The 16,953-nt window shown below is 42.9% G+C and overlaps 1 protein-coding gene across 1 annotated transcript in view; it reads left to right on the top strand.

The window, feature by feature from the left end:
• Positions 1-4,714: 4,714 nt before the first annotated feature.
• Positions 4,715-16,953, top strand: part of LOC311212079 (complement factor H-like) — an 80,804-nt gene continuing 68,565 nt past the window's right edge. Inside the window, exons 1-8 of the mRNA XM_084291186.1 lie at positions 4,715-4,851; positions 5,743-5,919; positions 6,589-6,652; positions 8,433-8,609; positions 9,333-9,530; positions 10,155-10,355; positions 11,290-11,472; positions 11,730-11,930. Of these exons, the coding sequence (XP_084147312.1) occupies positions 4,813-4,851; positions 5,743-5,919; positions 6,589-6,652; positions 8,433-8,609; positions 9,333-9,530; positions 10,155-10,355; positions 11,290-11,472; positions 11,730-11,930 (1,240 nt within the window). The 5' untranslated portion in view covers positions 4,715-4,812. The remainder of the gene's footprint in view (positions 4,852-5,742; positions 5,920-6,588; positions 6,653-8,432; positions 8,610-9,332; positions 9,531-10,154; positions 10,356-11,289; positions 11,473-11,729; positions 11,931-16,953) is intronic.

The raw sequence follows: 16,953 nt of genomic DNA, 5'->3' as shown, positions 1-16,953 counted from the left end.
ACTTTTATGGTATGAAAATTTTGGACCAAAGTCTGTTGCTATGCTGATGCTTTCAACAGTGTTAATATTATTTTAAAGATCTAATTGCATCTCTCCCTTCCTTGTATTAGAAATGCAGCAGAGCTGTACCTCTCCACCAGTGATTAAAAACGTGTTCTTCTTAGCCCTCTATTTCAGGGGAAAAAAAAAAAAAAAGTGTGTAAATACTTTCCACAGTGACAAAACATAGGGGGGGGGGAAGCAACGGATTGCCAAAACACTTCATTAGGTTAATAGCTTAAATTTCCTATGTATGATCTCCCACTGTCACTGAAGGGCTTGCCAAGAGTGACAGGTCTGTTTGGATGGATTAATATTCCATAATTATTTCATAAACTTTTCAAGATACATTAAACAAGTTCTGTTCTTCTTCAGTGGTATACCCTAGCTGCTGTATGTTTGCAAATATTTGTAGAATCCTGACTGTATCTGAAGTAAGTTTTCTGAGCTTTACCATTTTTTGGATGGACCTAGCACTGTTTACTGCAAAGAAGGAAACTGGACAGAACAACCGACTTGCTTAGGTAAGGTTTGTGAGAAAAAAAGTGAAAAACTGTGACATGTAATGTAGAAAGAAAAATCTGGAAAGGACCTCTAGATAATCTTTTATTGACTCCCTCTTCTCTTTCATTTGAGCTAACAGATTTCAGAAACACGTGGCTGAACCATTATCAACTATACCTAGCCCACTGCTGCTAAGTGTCTTCTGGCCTATTCTTAGTTCCTCTGTTTTCCTGAGTGAAGAGTTCTAGAACTCAGCTGGCCTCATTATTTTGGAACGTTTTCTAATTTCTTTATCTTCCACGTCCTCCATTCAGTGGATTTCTTCCTGTCTTTTGAAAGATGTTTAGAAGAAATGACTGCAGTCCTTGCCTAAATAGTTTTTTTGGTTAGGGTTAGCAAGTATGGTGACTTGGACTTTCATTTTTAAACTTTCAGCCTTTGTGTTTGTTGTGTCCTTGTATCCACCTCTTAATTCTGGACTTCCTAAGTGTTCCATGATGCTCCCATGTATGCTGCTCGAAACAACCTATAGATCTCCCACTAGGAGTTTACAAATGTAGGCAGGAATACTACTTCTGATGATTTACAAGAGTTCTTAGTTTATCCTTCTTTCCTTCCTCTAATTAAATGATTTCTACACCATGCTTTGCACATTCGTTAGATTGTGCAACAGGTAATCTCTCCTTGAATTTCCTTCAGAAAATCATTAATAAGGGCCTCTGTCAAGCACTGATTCTCTTGAGACTTGCAGGAATTTGTTTTTTCAACTGCCCCTTTGTCAGGCTTTATTGAAGTGGAGCAGTGGATTCAAAAGTTAGAGGTTAATTGTTGGACAGAAAGCTAGGTTACCCAATTTGATCCTGGCACTAAGAAGTCTGTCAGAAAGCAACCGAAATAATACTGACCTTGAAGAACCTGAAAAAGCCTAAAGAAAACCACAAACTTCAGGAAGAAAAAAAAAAAAAAAAGCCAATAAAAAAAAAGGAAAATGTCTAAATACTTTATATATTGACAAAACATGGGGGGAAAGAGGGAGGAAGCAAATGAATTGTCAAAACACTTTGTTAAGTTAATAGCTTAAATTTTCTGTTTCTTCTGTTCTGTTCTTCTTCAGTCGTATATCCTGGCTGTTGTATGTTTGCAAATATTTGTAGAATCCCGATTGTATCTGAAGTGTGATTTCTGAGCTTATTATCTTTGCATGTTCTTTTTGTTACCTCAGACTATTTCTTTGCTTCTGCTTTCTTTCTAAATGTGCTTTTAGTTCTATTTCTTGCATGATTCCAAAACAATTTAAAAGTACTGTTTTAGATTTCTCTTTTTCAACTCCTGCAAAAGGCAGTTAAGAAATCACTTCATAGAATCATAGAATATCCAAGTTGGAAAGGACCCACAAGGATCATCTAAAATAAACACAAAATTCCTGGATTTTAAAATTCAGTCAGTTTTCATGGGCCTTGGATGATTACAGGATAGTAATTTCCATGGCTTGGACAGAACAGGAGGATAGTATTTTCTACTCTGACCTTTCTGTTCCAAAGCACATGCAGTACTAAGACCCCGCTTCACCGATCCTGCATCAAAGCGACACCTTTGCCCCATGAGAACAGCCACTCCAGCCCATTGTCAGGTGCTGGATTCTGGCTGCTCCTGCATGTAGTGTGCTCAGGCTCCTCCACGGTGTTGGACATCTGTACATGGAGTTCCTCTTCCTCTGTCCTATTGTTTCCACTGTAGGCTGTCAGCATAAGCTGCTAGAGACCTTTCTAATCACGTAGACTCTAACCACTTGGTTTTATACGTATGTGAGTCCAGTTAAAGATTGTCACCAGAATCTCTACAACCCTCTGGTCTCCCCACCCCAGTGTTTTACAGAAATTTTGACAGTGGTGGCTGACAAATGTCAAAGAGCATCCTTGCTACCCTGCTCGTAGCAGGTTCATCTTTTCACAGCTGGGTAAATACAGCCATGTTCTCTCTTTCCTGAGCCATACCTTCAGGCAGTCTTCAGCCCGTGGCATCATTGCAGCAGGCTGATCTTGCTGAGCACCCTCCTGTAGCGAGTCAAAACGAAAGGGATCAAACACATCCTCTGCTAGGAACAGTCATCTTCTACTTGGGTGTGGAGATCAGATCTTTTAAAATCTGCCTATATTTTCTCAGGCAAGAATAAGAAAGCATGATCCTGCATAGGCAGAACGCTTGTGCTTTTCTTGCTTTGTACAAAAATAAACCTATCTACATGCCTTATAATGAAAATGATGCAAGCATATTAGAGCTGACTGGAAATGGCTGCTGGATCAACAGTTGCTGTTTTAGGAAGGTAATTCAGTGTGTTCCAGGAACCGAGTTACAAATGACAGCTGAAGTTAATGATCTATTCACTGTCAGGAATGGTGGCAGATAACAGAGCACAGACAGGAGTGGCCTGTTCTCCTGGGTGACCATGGTGCCAGTTGAAAGCGGACCGCAGGAGCAGGGCCTCTTGGTGCAATACTAAACACAAAAGCTCCTGACTGGAGAGCCCGATCTTTGTGAAGCATGGGGGGATTAGAAAGTGAGGAAGTGAGACAGAGATGGCCCACAGTGGTATCTGAAAAGCTTTGTCATATGCTGTTTGTGGGGTTCTTTGCTTCATATGGCCTTTGAGAAGGGCAGCTGGGATGGGGCTTTGAGCATCCTGGTCTGCTGGGAGGTGTCCCTGCCCATGGCAGGGGGTTGTAACTGGATGATCTTTAAGGTCGCTTCCAATCCAAAGCATTCTGTGGTATGGCAAAACTCCAGGACTCCATAAACAGCAATGCTTAGGGTCGTGTTGGGCTAGTAATTCAAGTATTAGACTAGTATTAACGTAGTACGTGTTAGTGTATTCGTTAGGCTGTTAAGGTTTCAATAAGGCTGTTGATAAATTCTTGGCTCCACATAGATGGTAGTTTCTGCCCATAAGAAAATTTTACGTGATGACACTGGAAAAACGAGATGTGTGCTATATTGTGCTTTATAAACACACTGAGTCTTTGCTGATGGGTTTCATGTGTGCTGTGTCAAGTTCAGTCTGAAAGGTTTTGTGAGAAATTAATGAAGAATTTTTGCAACAATCGCTTGTTTAATATCTGTGCGGAATGACTACTGTGTCGCAAGAAAATTAGGGGAGGAGTTTGCAAGGGCAACCCTCGGAAAGGTGGGAGTTGAATACAAGAATATGCAATTTGGAGTAGGGGAAACAGCAAGTCTTTTGCAGAGGACATCTTCAATTTCTAAAGTGTGGAAATGACACTGCTGCACCTCACCACAGGGTTTCTGCTGTGGATGTGTTGTGCTACACATAAAGGTAAGTCTTTAAATGGAAATTCACGCTTCAAGTGATGTGTAGTGACCAGTGATAATCAAGAATAAGGAACTGAAAAATAAATTATTTGTCACTTTTAATGGAACCTGTTTCAGAAGTTCTGAATGAGAATTATATTTTAGAATTTCATATTTGAGAATATTATTTTGTCTGAGTTCTCTTCTTTGCATTGTGCCTGAACTTAATGGCTCACATAGCGAACCTGACTTATAACTAGACATAACCCCCTCAATATACATACATATAAAATCCTTGGTATTTCAGTTGAGCTGCTGTTATTGCTGTTATTCAGTTCAATGCAGAATTCTGATTGGATTTTAAAATATTGCACAAATCTTAGGGTATTCTTTTATTCCAGTAAGTTCTATGACGAATGTAGCCTGAAGAAAGTCTTCACTGAATATGTACCTTTACTAAAATGACTGATTTCAAACTCTATAATTGATCCATTATATAGTCTTCAGAATATCACAACTCTTCTCCCTCCACACAGGCACATCTTAGAAGTGCTTTAGGAGATTTATTAGTACAGTCTATTCCCAAATGCAGGCATGTAGGTTATCTGAATATTATTCAACTCCTGTGTAGCACCATTCTTTGGAGATCTGATTACTCTGCAGTATCTATCAGATGAAAAGAATTTTTTTTTATATTTTCTGGTGAACAGCATGCAAACACTCACTTGTCATTCATTTTGAAGAAATTGGATGTTGGAATAAATCAGGATATAAACAGCAGCATGCAGTCAAATAACAGAAACCTGTGCACAGCTTCTGCAGGAGCAGCATGTGAAGACCCACCTCTCATTGAGTTTGGCAAAATTGTTAGTGGCGTTAAATCCGAATATAAGGAAAATGACAGAGTGCAATACACATGCGACCCTGGATATGCTTTATCAGGATCAGAATGGGTAACATGCCATGGAAAAGTCTGGATGCCTGGACCACCTCAGTGTTTGGGTAAGGGTAATTTTTTTTGCTGTTTGACTTGGCAACGGTGGACATTTCTCATTCTCTTGCACCATGTACCATTACGAAACAGCAACTGGGAGCCAAAATGTGCTACCCCAAAGACTGTTCTGTTGCCATTTGTTTTCACGCCTCATTGCTTTCTCTATGCAGAACTGTAGTAGCTGTGACCCATGCAAGCAGAAATCACAAGGGTGATGACAGTAAAGATGTTGTTTATAACATAGGCACCCTACAGGGAAGGTCCTTTTCCATATCCATTGAGAACAGTGGATAAGTTGGAAGGTTAGAGCAAAAATCGAAGTCTGTAACTGCCATGGTCTTGCACAGTCCTGTGGTGAAAACCTTTTTGAGCCAAATCTGCAGAAGCACAACCCCTTGCGAGGACATGTCCTATGCATGTGGAAAGGAAGGCTGACAGCTTTCTGTTCTTCATCTCCTGTACCTGTGGCTGAAGAATCCTTTGCCTAGAAAGGGAAGAAGGTTGGAAGGTGGGCTTTGGATTTCCTAACTCCTCCTGAATGGTAGCTCCCTTGTCCTGCAGCTGTCCGTGACCCTGTTTTGAGTTGCATTGAACGTCTGTGGTAAACAGACAGCAGGAAGAGTCCTGCAGGTGCTCCCGTTTTCACTCATCTGTTTCAGGATACTTCTTCTTGGAGTCTGACTTTTTTGGACCCTGCAGTAGTCTACTGCACGTCAACAGTAATAAAGGTTTCATCTCACTTGATCTATGTATGTTACCTAGTGGCTGCGTGGTTAGTTAAATTCCCCTAGGCAGTGGCATGTGCTGATGCTATAAAAGGCATCTTTTTTGGTGGGAACAATACAGTCATTCTATGTGCATCGCATTACCCAAAGTTTCAAGTTTGCATATCTTTTCAGAAAGACCATGTGGAAGTATTCCAGCAATGGCCAATGCTGCGTTTGAAGGCAGGAGCAAGAAGAAGTATGAGCCTGGTGAAACAGTTCGCTACCAGTGTCATGAAGGATTTCAGGTCACTGGTCCCCCTGAAATTTTTTGCAGAAGGGGAAATTGGTCAACACCACCAATCTGTGAAGGTATAGGTTGTACTTCTAAGTAGTCTATGATCCTTCTTAGTCTTCCAGGAACAGTAGTTAATGTAACGCCAACTGATATGTGCAAGTGAGTCAGACCAGTAGAGCTGATCATTGAGTTGCTTTTAACAGATTGCTACAACACCTGTTTTTCTGGTCCCTGAGAAGCACCAAGAAAACAAATCTTTTCCCCTTCTGGACTGAAGCCAGTAGCCACAGCTTTGCTCACTGCTTAGATAAGCAGGCAGCGGATTATGGAGGAAAGTGTGTTGGCTGCAAAGAGTGACATAGCTGGTAGCCTTACATATCTCACTTTCTTATCACTAGAAATTTCAATCTATGAAAGTTACCTTCGAATAGTAAATAAACCACTTTGTTCTTCAGTGCTTTGGCACACAATGCTGTATGGCATCAGCCTGCACATGCAGCTGGTCTCTGCAGCTCCTTTTCTCTTTTTAAGTCACTGTAGGCAAAAATAAATAAGTAAATAAAGAATTGCCTGATGAAGCATTGCAGAATGAAACCCATAGTATCTTCCTTTCCTACTTGTAGAAAATGACCTACCATATGCCAACCATCTGTCCTCATCAGGAATAATGGTGCTTCTGAATGCGCTATTCTGTGATAGCCATATTCCTGTCCTACGATTCTTAAATGAACCTCTCTTTTCAGATGTTAGCTGTGGACCCCCACCTGAAATTCCCAATGCTCATATTACCAGCCCTCAGCAGCAGAGGTATCTGCCTGGTGCCAAGGTGCATTATGAATGTGTAAGCAATTCACAAATTATGGGTGTAAATTATGTCATTTGTTCAGATGGACACTGGACAAAAGTGCCAAGCTGCAGAGGTAGGAATTTGTGCTTTCATTATGGCTGTTTGCTTTGTTTGGATTACCTTAATACTAGAAAAAAATGTTTGGATTACCTTAATACTAGAAAGACATTACCTTTTTTAGTTTTGTTTTCTTTGTGTACTGCAGCTTTGTACTTGTGGTAGTTTTACTCAGGTGGGCAGCCGAGCTCCACCACAACCGCTCTCTCACTGCCCCTCCCCTCAAAGAGGAAGGGGGAGAAAATACAACACAGAGAACTCGAGGTTTGAGATGAGAAAGGTTTAATTAAAAGGAAAGGGAATGGGGAGGAAAAAAAAGAAACAAAAGGAACAATCAGTCTGCGTGGAAGCATAGAGAGAAGGGAAAAAAATTATTCTCTACTTCCCATCAACGAGCAGTGTTCGGCCACGTCCTGGGAAGCAGGACCTCAAAACGTGTAGTGGTTGTTCAGGAGGAAGAGCCCCCTCCCCCACGAGTGACCCCCTTTTATTGCTGAGTGTGACATCTGGTGTTATGGAATATCTCTTTGGTTGGTTTAGGTTAGTTGCCCCGGCAATGTCCCCTCCCCATCACTTGCCCACCCCCAGACTGCTGGCTCTTGGGGGCTTGGAAGGAGTCCTGATGCTGTGCCAGCACTACGCAGCAATAGACACAACACTGGAGTGATATCAGTGCTGTTTCAGCTACGAGTGCAGAGTACAGAATTGTCTGGGCTGCTGCACAGAAAAGGTGACTCCAGCTCAGACAGACCCAACACAGTACCCCCATTATTGCTTTCTTGCACAGAACCTTAATTCAGCTTAATGCTTCTAGAAACACTATGGGTATTTTCATCAAGAGCAAAAATATCTTGAAGAAAAAAGGCCTAGAGTATGCTGACTTGCTATTCTTCTCTGCAATACAAGTAATTTCCAGACTACACCATTTTACTGAGCTTCACTAGAAAGATGTGTAAGGGCTCCTCTGTTGTGTTCAGCACTGTCAGAGAGTATCGGAATGGCAGAAGCACTAGAGGAGAGAAACGGGTGCTCTTCTCTGAGGCTCCACTATGACAGAGATCCCAGCAGAGCCTCAGGAACTAAAACATGCAGATCGGCTGGGTTCTGCAATGGCAAGAAGGTTCCTCTGAAGAGGAGCTGCGCTGTCCTCCTAGTCCCTGCCCAAATCTGTGGCTGGGGGCTGAACAAGTGCAACGTGGCAGTCATACACCTCCATGGAGTCAACTTTACTTACCTGTCCCATGAGTAGTACAGGCTGATAATGTCTTCCAGAGCTCTGCAGTTCAGCAGAGAGCCAGCTTGGCTGCTACATCTGTGATTCTGAGAAGCGCTTCGGTTCTCAGCAGAGGGCCATGGCCTTGCAAGGAGGCTTTTTGTGGCATGTGGTGTAGCTACAGAAACGTTGCCTTTTTCTAGAAGCTCTCACTGTTCCGGTCATCTCCTGAGAATCTGGAAGGTGTTCTGCTGCCATTAAGCGATATTCCTGGGGTTCACAGTGTTTAGAAACACTCATGGTCAAGGAAAAAAGAGGGGGAAAAAAATCAAGTCACATTGGTAAGGCAATATTGTCTCTTGCACTTAAGAACATCATCTGGGGAGTAACATGATGATTCTCTTAACGGTAGTTTGTGTAGGGGAACATGTGAGTGCCTACAAATTGAGTGGAGAAATGTCTCTTTTCAGATGTGACGTGTGAACCTCCTCCAGAAATTGCTGGTGGAAAAGTTCAAGGTGTTAAAAAGCCAAGGTATCTGCCTGGGGAGACAGCTCACTATCAGTGCTGGCAAGGTTTTCAGATGATGGGGGCTTCCACTGTAACATGTCAGAATGGGACCTGGACAGAGCGGCCCCAGTGCAAAGGTAAGTTCCCTCCATCTCCATGCGGTAGACTGTCAGTGAAGACAGCCCTCAAGCTAGCTCAGTGGCATTTAGGTCTCCAAATTTCAGTCTCAGGACTGTGAGCAAGTGTAACAATATCTGTCAGACTCAGGAAAAAGGGATTTTCCGTGGTATCCTTCCATTTGTGTGGGCAGGATGTATTTAATGGAAGTCTACCAGATGGCTTCTCTCAAGGGGTGCCACATTTGGAAAAGCACACTGAGGCTGACAGCAACTGCTGGCCAGGTCTGATTTTGAGACTGCAACCTTTCAGTTCTGCAAATCTACTTTCTGAGAATGCCTAATGTGAAGAGAGGGAGAAATTGTGCTGTCTGTGCTGGAGAACAGAGCTCACAGCTCTCCTGCTCGCTGACATCCAGGAAATTCAAGTGGTGCATTGCCTTCGTGAATGCCGTGTAATTGAGTCAACTGTTAAATTACCTGCAGGCCGTAGCTGATGGGTGAGCTATCACCTGGTACCACGTTGGTGCCCAGGATTTCACAAGCACATTGAATAATCTCATTTGATTTCATGAGGCATGTGCTAGGTTTCAGCAAATGAAAAAATGCAGCATTTGGTGTCAAAGTGACAGTTTTCTCTCTGCTTTCCTTAAAGTCTCCTGAAGTACTGCCTAGCTGGTCTTCTGAAGAATTTGTGACTAGGCCTTCTTTGCAGCTAAACTCTGATGGCTTTCTTTCGAACAGTTACTGGTCTTCCAGGGGAAGGTGGAAAATGTGGCCCACCTCCAGATATTGAAAACGGAGACATCCTTTCTTTCCAGTTGAAACAATACCCCCAAGGTGCAACGCTGAAATACAAATGTGCAAGTTTCTACATCCTGAAAGGACCTGAGCAAATCACCTGCACTGACGGGCAGTGGACAAATCCCCCAGTTTGCTTGGGTAGGTGGAAGCTGGTGCTCTGTGGCCCAGAGCTGTGTGAGCTGCTCGTTGTCTTTCTCTCAGGCCCTGCAGGCTTTGCACTTGTTAAGCAGCACTTGTGCTGGGGCTGCGATGCTGACAGGGCAGAAGAGCAGCTGGTGCTTCTCCTGTGCAGAAGGAATTTCCTCTGGAGGTCAGCTCCTGTAGCTGCCTCTGCTGCCTGCTGTCCCTCCCTGTCCCCAGTCACCAGCAGATCCAGGAGGGTGGTTTGGTCTGAGTGCAAGGAAATCCAGGGCCACAAGGGAATGAATTTGAGAAGTGCTGGGACGAGGGCAAGGAGAGAGCCCAAAAAAGACACAGGGAAGTTCATTGCTGAGTGCCCCCATCCCAAGCTGTGCTTCCCCCTTGCCCTGTGAGACTGTCAGAGGGCAAAGGCCTTTCCACAGCAGTGTGTGGCGACTCAGCCATCATTGTTTTTCCCTTTTGCCTTCTTAAGAATGTCTATCCTGTTGGAAAACTCAGAGGGTGAGAGCTCATTGCTGGAAGAGTTTTGAGAAGTACAGCTGTAAGATCAGAGAGGAGAAGAAAATGCATGTGTGGTACATCTGTATGAACTTATCACATCCTTCTCTTGCCTTTTCCAAGCGGCTTGTACGGCCTCTGAAGAAGATATGGACAGAAATAATATTGAGCTGAGATGGAGAGGAGAAAGAAAGCTGTACTCGACATCAGGCGATTTTATTGAATTTGATTGTAAAATAGGATACGTGCAGGACCCAGCATCTTCCCCCTTCAGAGTGCAGTGCATGGACGGGACATTAGAATACCCACGGTGCAAGCCAGGAAGTAAGTCACCTCCACTCTGTCACTGCTTGGCCGCTGCCTTGGTGCATTTTTAGTGCAGAAGCTGAGGGGAAAGCCCCTAGGAAGTGTGCCTGGGGAAGAAATAGCGGGGCACCAAGGTGGGAGAACACCTTGATTTGATTTTATGCGTCATGTGCTAGGTTTCAGTACATGAACATATGCTTTGTCATTTGACTCGGACACTGCCCAACTGGCAGGTGAATGGGGTGCACACACACCAGATGAATTAAGACCGGGCTCCCTATTGTGGTTGCTGAGCACAATGCCAAGTGCAAAGAGCAGCATTACTGGTGCCAGTGACCCAGTGCAGGATCTTCTCAAAGCGACGCCCGTTAGAATGCCAGGCTTCAGAGCAGGGTGGTGCTTCAACAGGTATAAAAATCCAAGAAGCTGCAGGGCCCGACTTTTAAAAGTGAGTAAGAAATCAGGCATGATGCATTCATGCTGGCTTGCGTAGTCTCCTCAGTGGCGGTAAGTGCTCCACAGAGGCAAAAAGCTATCATCTCACTGGGCTGTACCATTTTGGTTCCTAATGACATTTGTTCTGGTTTGCAAACTGATCCGCTCTTGTCCCTGGTCAGGCAGCACAGGGAGCGGGGGAGAGTCAGGCTCTTCTGCAGCAAGAGCTGTGCCGAAACCACTACCCCATTACGTAGGACCAGTGCAAGTCCTGCAGAAAGATGCAAACACTCCAGTAAGGAAAAATGGATGAACTAGTAGTTATGAGTCCTGGCAGCAGATGAATGAGAAGCTTTTCCATTTACCAGGCATTTGGTGTCAAGGTGACAGTTTTCTCTCTGCTTTCCTCCAAGTCTCTCGAAGTGCTGCCTAGCTGGTCTTCTGAAGAATTTATAACTAGGCTTCTATTGCAGCTAAACTCTGGTGGCTTGCTTTCCAACAGTTGTTGGTCTTCCAGGGGAAGGTGGAAAATGTGGCCCACCTCCAGATATTGAAAACGGGGACATCCTTTCCTTCCAGTTGAAACAATACCCCCAAGGTGCAACGCTGAAATACAAATGTGCAAGTTTCTACATCCTGAAAGGACCTGAGCAAATCACCTGCATTGACGGGCAGTGGACAAATCCCCCAGTTTGCTTGGGTAGGTGGAAGCTGGTGCTCTGTGGCCCAGAGCTGTGTGAGCTGCTCGTTGTCTTTTTCTCAGGCCCTCTGTGCGCTGCATTTTTGTAGCAGCACTTGTGCTGGGGCTGCGACGCTGATAGGGCAGAAAAGGGTGAGGGCTCATTGCTGGAAGAGTTTTGTGATATAAAGTACACCTGCAGGCTCAGAGAGGAGAAGAAAATGTATGTGTGGTGCATTTGTATGAACTTATCACATCCTTTTCTTACCTTTTCCAAGCGGCTTGTACGGCCTCTGAAGAAGATATGGACAGAAACAATATTGAGCTGAGATGGAGAGGAGAAAGAAAGCTGTACTCAACATCAGGCGATTTTATTGAATTTGATTGTAAAATAGGATACGTGCAGGACCCAGCATCTTCCCCCTTCAGAGTGCAGTGCATGGACGGGACATTAGAATACCCACGGTGCAAGCCAGGAAGTAAGTCACCTCCACTCTGTCACTGCTTGGCCGCTGCCTTGGTGCATTTTTAGTGCAGAAGCTGAGGGGAAAGCCCCTAGCAAGTGTGCCCGGGGAAAAAATAATGGGGTTGCTGGGGCTTATCTGGGTTACTGGTGCTGGGCCTGCCCATCCGCTTCCAGGCAGGATGGAAGGGCTGGTAATTTCCCTGGAAGTGGCTTCTCTTAAATGAGAAGGTGCCATTTCTCTGACTGAAGAGAGGGAGACCATTACCTTGTAGGCTCTCCCAGGCCTGCCTGTTCAGGCAGGGCTTTGTCCCAGTGAGCTTCTCTTCTGCTTCTCTCTTGCAGCCACAGCTGTGCCCCCTTTGCACCCATGGCCTTCCCAAGTCCTCTCTAGTTGTGCCCTGCTCTGGTGTGTGTGGAGGCAGGGGTCAATGCCCATTGCATGCCTTCACAGGCTTCTCCAGCAGGAAACCCGTGCTTGCCTCCTCCTACAATTTCCCCAAGCCACAATTACTGTGACATTGCTGAAGGGTATGAAATGGGCTTTTGTCTTTCATCATCGGCAATGTGTGTTGATACAGGTGGGGTCAGATGCAGCAGGGATGCAGCACAGGAGAATAAGTAGTGTCAGTCACTCAGCAGGTACCAACAGCTTCACACTGTTGACAACGAGGTCTACAGGCAACTGATGAAAGTACTTTCTGTTGTGGTGGTGGCTGTTCTTTTCTTTTTCTAGTTTTTCTCTAACTTTTTTTTTCTTCCCGAGGGAACTGTAGTTTGAGTGAGATGGCTATGAAGAGGAACAATATAAAAATAAGACACTCGAGGAGAAGATCTAATATATATCGCTCTAAGGAGACTATTTTGTTTGAATGCTATTTTCCCTACCGGGAAGTCTCAAACCCAGAGGATTTTGAGGCACAGTGTCAGGATGGAGTGATTAACTACCCCCGATGTCAACGTAAGTGCTCTGTGTGGAGGGCGCAGTGCTCTGTAGAATTGTGGAGAAGAAGGGAGGGTCAGCTTTAGGGGCCTTCACTTAACCCTCTACCAGTTTGTGTCTGTCGTGGGGCTGCTCCTGTTCCAAGGGGCCTGGGGAATCAAACTGAAGCAATGGGAATGCTAGGCAACTTTGCTGTCCACTGCTCTCAAGAACCATGGCTATGTGCCAGCTTTGGTGTTCATTCCTTTTCCACTTTTTCTCTTTACACTGCAGGGATTTTTGGATAAATGGAAAGGGCATGAAGGAGCCCAGCTGGAGAAATGAAAGATCCTTTGATCAACCCAGTGATTTGAGCTCAATTTTCCCTGGAGTTTGCTGTTTCATTGTGCTGTGTTTGCAGCTTAGCCAATGTTCTGTGTTGGAATTTGCCTTTTTTTTTTTGTTTGTTTGTTTTATTTGAATTTTTGTATGATTGTTTTTACACTTAACCATTTTTGTAAGAGTATTTACATTTTATCCATTCAAATGACTGTACTGTCTTCTTACTTTTGTTCTGTATTGATCTCACTGTTATTTTATTAACTTTTGCATCCTGAAGTAGGCTGGCTTTGATGGCATATTAAGACATCAATTAAAGTGTGCAGCTAATTTGCAGATCAGCAAGTAGTGTGTGTGTGGTCTCGTGTGCTCCTAGCTTCTGCTCCATGTGCTTGCCTGGGAGTTTAGCCTGGGGTCATGGCAGAGATGAGTGTCCTCACAGCCTCATCATGATGTGAAGGCGAGTGCTCTCCTTTAAACAACTCAGGGAAGTCTGTGGATCATAGACCCCAATTCTTATGCATGACTTGAGCCTCTGTGATATTTGGAGGGGGGAGTTATCAAGTGTGGACATAGGTGAGGAGTGTAAAGGGATTAGAAATATATAAACTTATATACATTTTTTTTTTTGTATTTTTTTGACCAAAGTCTATTGCATATGCTTCATATAGCAATAGCTGAGTGAATGATCTTTGTCTTCTGTGACTGTAAACAACACTTACAAGTCTGTCCTGTATATGTAATTTTATTTCATGTGTTAGCGTTTACCTTTAGTCATTTTGTACCTCTTCTGTTGATAATCTCTGAACATGCAGATTCAAGAGTATTGGATCCTTTGTTTAGTAACTCACTGAGGTTTATTCTGAACTCCATATGGGTTTAACATTTCAAGCAACACATAAAGACAATCTCAGCACAGTACAGCAACCATACCGTATTGACTGTAACCCAGCAGGAGTCAAGTGTGGACATAAGTGAGGAGTGTAGAAGGAACAGAAATAGTCTGAACATCAGTAAAATAAATGTAGAGTATCTGAAACTGAAACTTCTAAAAAGAAGTTCACTTATATACACGTTTTTGGTATGAAAATTTTGGACTAAAGTCAGTTGGTATTCTGATGCTTTCAATAGTATTAATATTATTTTAAAGATCTAATTGCATCTCTCCCTTCCTTGTATTAGAAATGCAGCAGAGCTGTACCTCTCCACCGGTGATTAAAAACGATGTTCTTCTTAGCCCTCTATTGCTTAGCTTCAAAAATGGTTCTTCAGTAGAATATGGTTGCCAGCTTTACCATTTTTTGGATGGACTGTTTACTGCAAAGAAGGAAACTGGACAGAACAACCGACTTGCTTAGGTGAGGTTTGTGAGGGAATAAAAAAAAAAAAAAATGACATGTAATGTAGAAAGGAAAATCTGGAAAGGACCTCTACATAATCTTTTAATGACTCCCTCTTCTCTTTCATTAGAGCTAACAGATTTCAGAAACACGAGGCTGAACCATTATCAACTATACCTAGCCCACTGCTGCTAAGTGTCTTCTGGCCTGTTCTTAGTTCCTCTGTTTTCCTTAGTGAAGAGGTCTAGAACTTAGCTAGCCTCATTATTTTGGAACGTTTTCTAATTTCTTTTTCTTCCACGACCTCCATTCAGTGGATTTCTTCCCGTCTTTTGAAAGATGTTTAGAAGAAATGACTGCAGTCCTTGCCTAAATAGTTTTTTTGGTTAGGGTTAGCAAGTATTGTGACTTGGACTTTCATTTTTAAACTTTCAGCCTTTGTGTTTGTTGTGTCCTTGTATCCACCACTTAATTCTGGACCTCTAATTGTTCCATGTTGCTCCCATGAATTCTGCTCGAAACACCCTATAGAACTCCCACTAGGAGTATACAAATGTAGGCAGGAATACTACTTCTGATGACTTACAAGAGTTCTTAGTTTATCCTTCCTTCCTTCCTTCCTTCCTTCCTTCCTTCCTTCCTTCCTTCCTTCCTTCCTTCCTTCCTTCCTTCCTTCCTTCCTTCCTTCCTTCCTTCCTTCCTTCCTTCCTTCCTTCCTTCCTTCCTTCCTTCCTTCCTTCCTCTAATGAAATGATTTCTACACCACGCCTCCCCTCAGCCTGCATTCGTTGCTGAATATATTCACTTTAAGTTTTTAATCTACTGTGAAAATGCAAATAAATAACCGATTCAGTTTAAATGATTTATTTCTAAGTGAATAAAACATACAACAATTTTAACAAGTTTCTGTGAAATAATGAAATCTCCTCAGGTATGAATATTGTGTATGTTCCAAGCATCCCGTTAACTGCATTATCCTATTCATGTCTTCTGAGATTTGTCCCCACCCAATCAGTTGGGAAATAGCCTGTACTGTAGGTAGTTTGGGGAAATATCCATGCCAATATTTTGTTACAGCGCTGTTGTTAGAATGTGCAATAGGTAATCTCTCCTTGCCTTTCCTTCAGAAAATCATTAATAAGGGCCGCTGTCAAGCACTCTTGAGACTTGCAGGAATTTGTTTTTTCAACTGCCCCTTTGTCAGGCTTTATTGAAGTGGAGCAGTGGATTCAAAAGTTAGAGGTTAATTGTCGGACAGAAAGCTAGGTTACCCAATTTGATCCTGGCACTAAGAAGTCTGTCAGAAAGCAACCGAAATAATACTGACCTTGAAGTACCTGAAAAAGACTAAAGAAAACCACAAACTTCAGGCCAAAAAGAAAAAAAAGATGATGTCTAAATACTTTATATATCCTGGCTGCTGTATGTTTGCAAATATTTGTAGAGTCCCGATTGTATCTGAAGTGTGATTTCTGAGCTTATTATTTTTGCATATTCTTTTTGTTACTTCAGACTATTTCTTTGCTTCTGCTTTCTTTCTAAATGTGCTTTTAGTTCTATTTCTTGCAAGATTCCAAAACAATTTATAAGTACTGATTTAGATTTCTCCTGTTCAACTCCTGCAAAAGGCAGTTAAAAAATCACTTCATAGAAATGCAGAATATCTGAGTTGGAAGGGACCCACAAGGATCATCAAGTCCAACTCCTGGGTCGCTAAAGGATCACCAGAAAAATCAGATCATGTATCTGGGAGCATTGTCCAAAGTTGGTTGCTTTTATTGAACTATGCTTTTATTTCCTAGATCCTTGCGTTCTTAATGCAACTGCTCTAAACAATAACAACCTAGAGTTAAAATGGAGTCAGGAAGAACTAATGTTCCTACATGGTGACCTCATAGAGTTTGAATGTAAAGAGGGATATGATTTTCCCCAGACTACCCTTCCATCTCTTTGGAGGACGCAGTGTAACCATGGGAGACTGAAATACCCAAAATGTGTCGTTAAAGGTAAAGCAATATTTTGTCGCTTGTCCTTTTGAATTCATCAGTGTCAGACCTATTTGGAAATGTTTGTTCCAGGAAAATAACTGTGGACTTCAGGAAATTTCATCAGAAAAGTATATTGTTTATCTGGTATTAAAAGGTGCATGAATACTGCTTCATATTTCAAGATGACTGCAGTCAACTTTCAGAAATGGGTGTTCAGTGGCATAGTTGGCTGTGAGCCAACTATGGGATGGAAGTGGGGAAGTGGTATGTGGCACGAGGACTGGGAAAGCACCAGAACAATGCAATGTTGACACACCATGTGTGGAAATTTTAGGAAGTAGTAGTTCTTTGAGGCTTATAATGCTAAACTTGAGAATGCGTAACAATCTGGAGAACCTGAGTGAGGGACAAGAAAAGGAGAAAGCATTTTAAGAGAATGTCTGTAAAGGA

This window comes from Netta rufina (assembly GCF_964035555.1).
Source record: "Netta rufina genome assembly, chromosome: 8".
Taxonomy (NCBI): Eukaryota; Metazoa; Chordata; class Aves; order Anseriformes; family Anatidae; genus Netta; species Netta rufina.
This window is presented reverse-complemented; position numbering and strand designations above follow the sequence as displayed.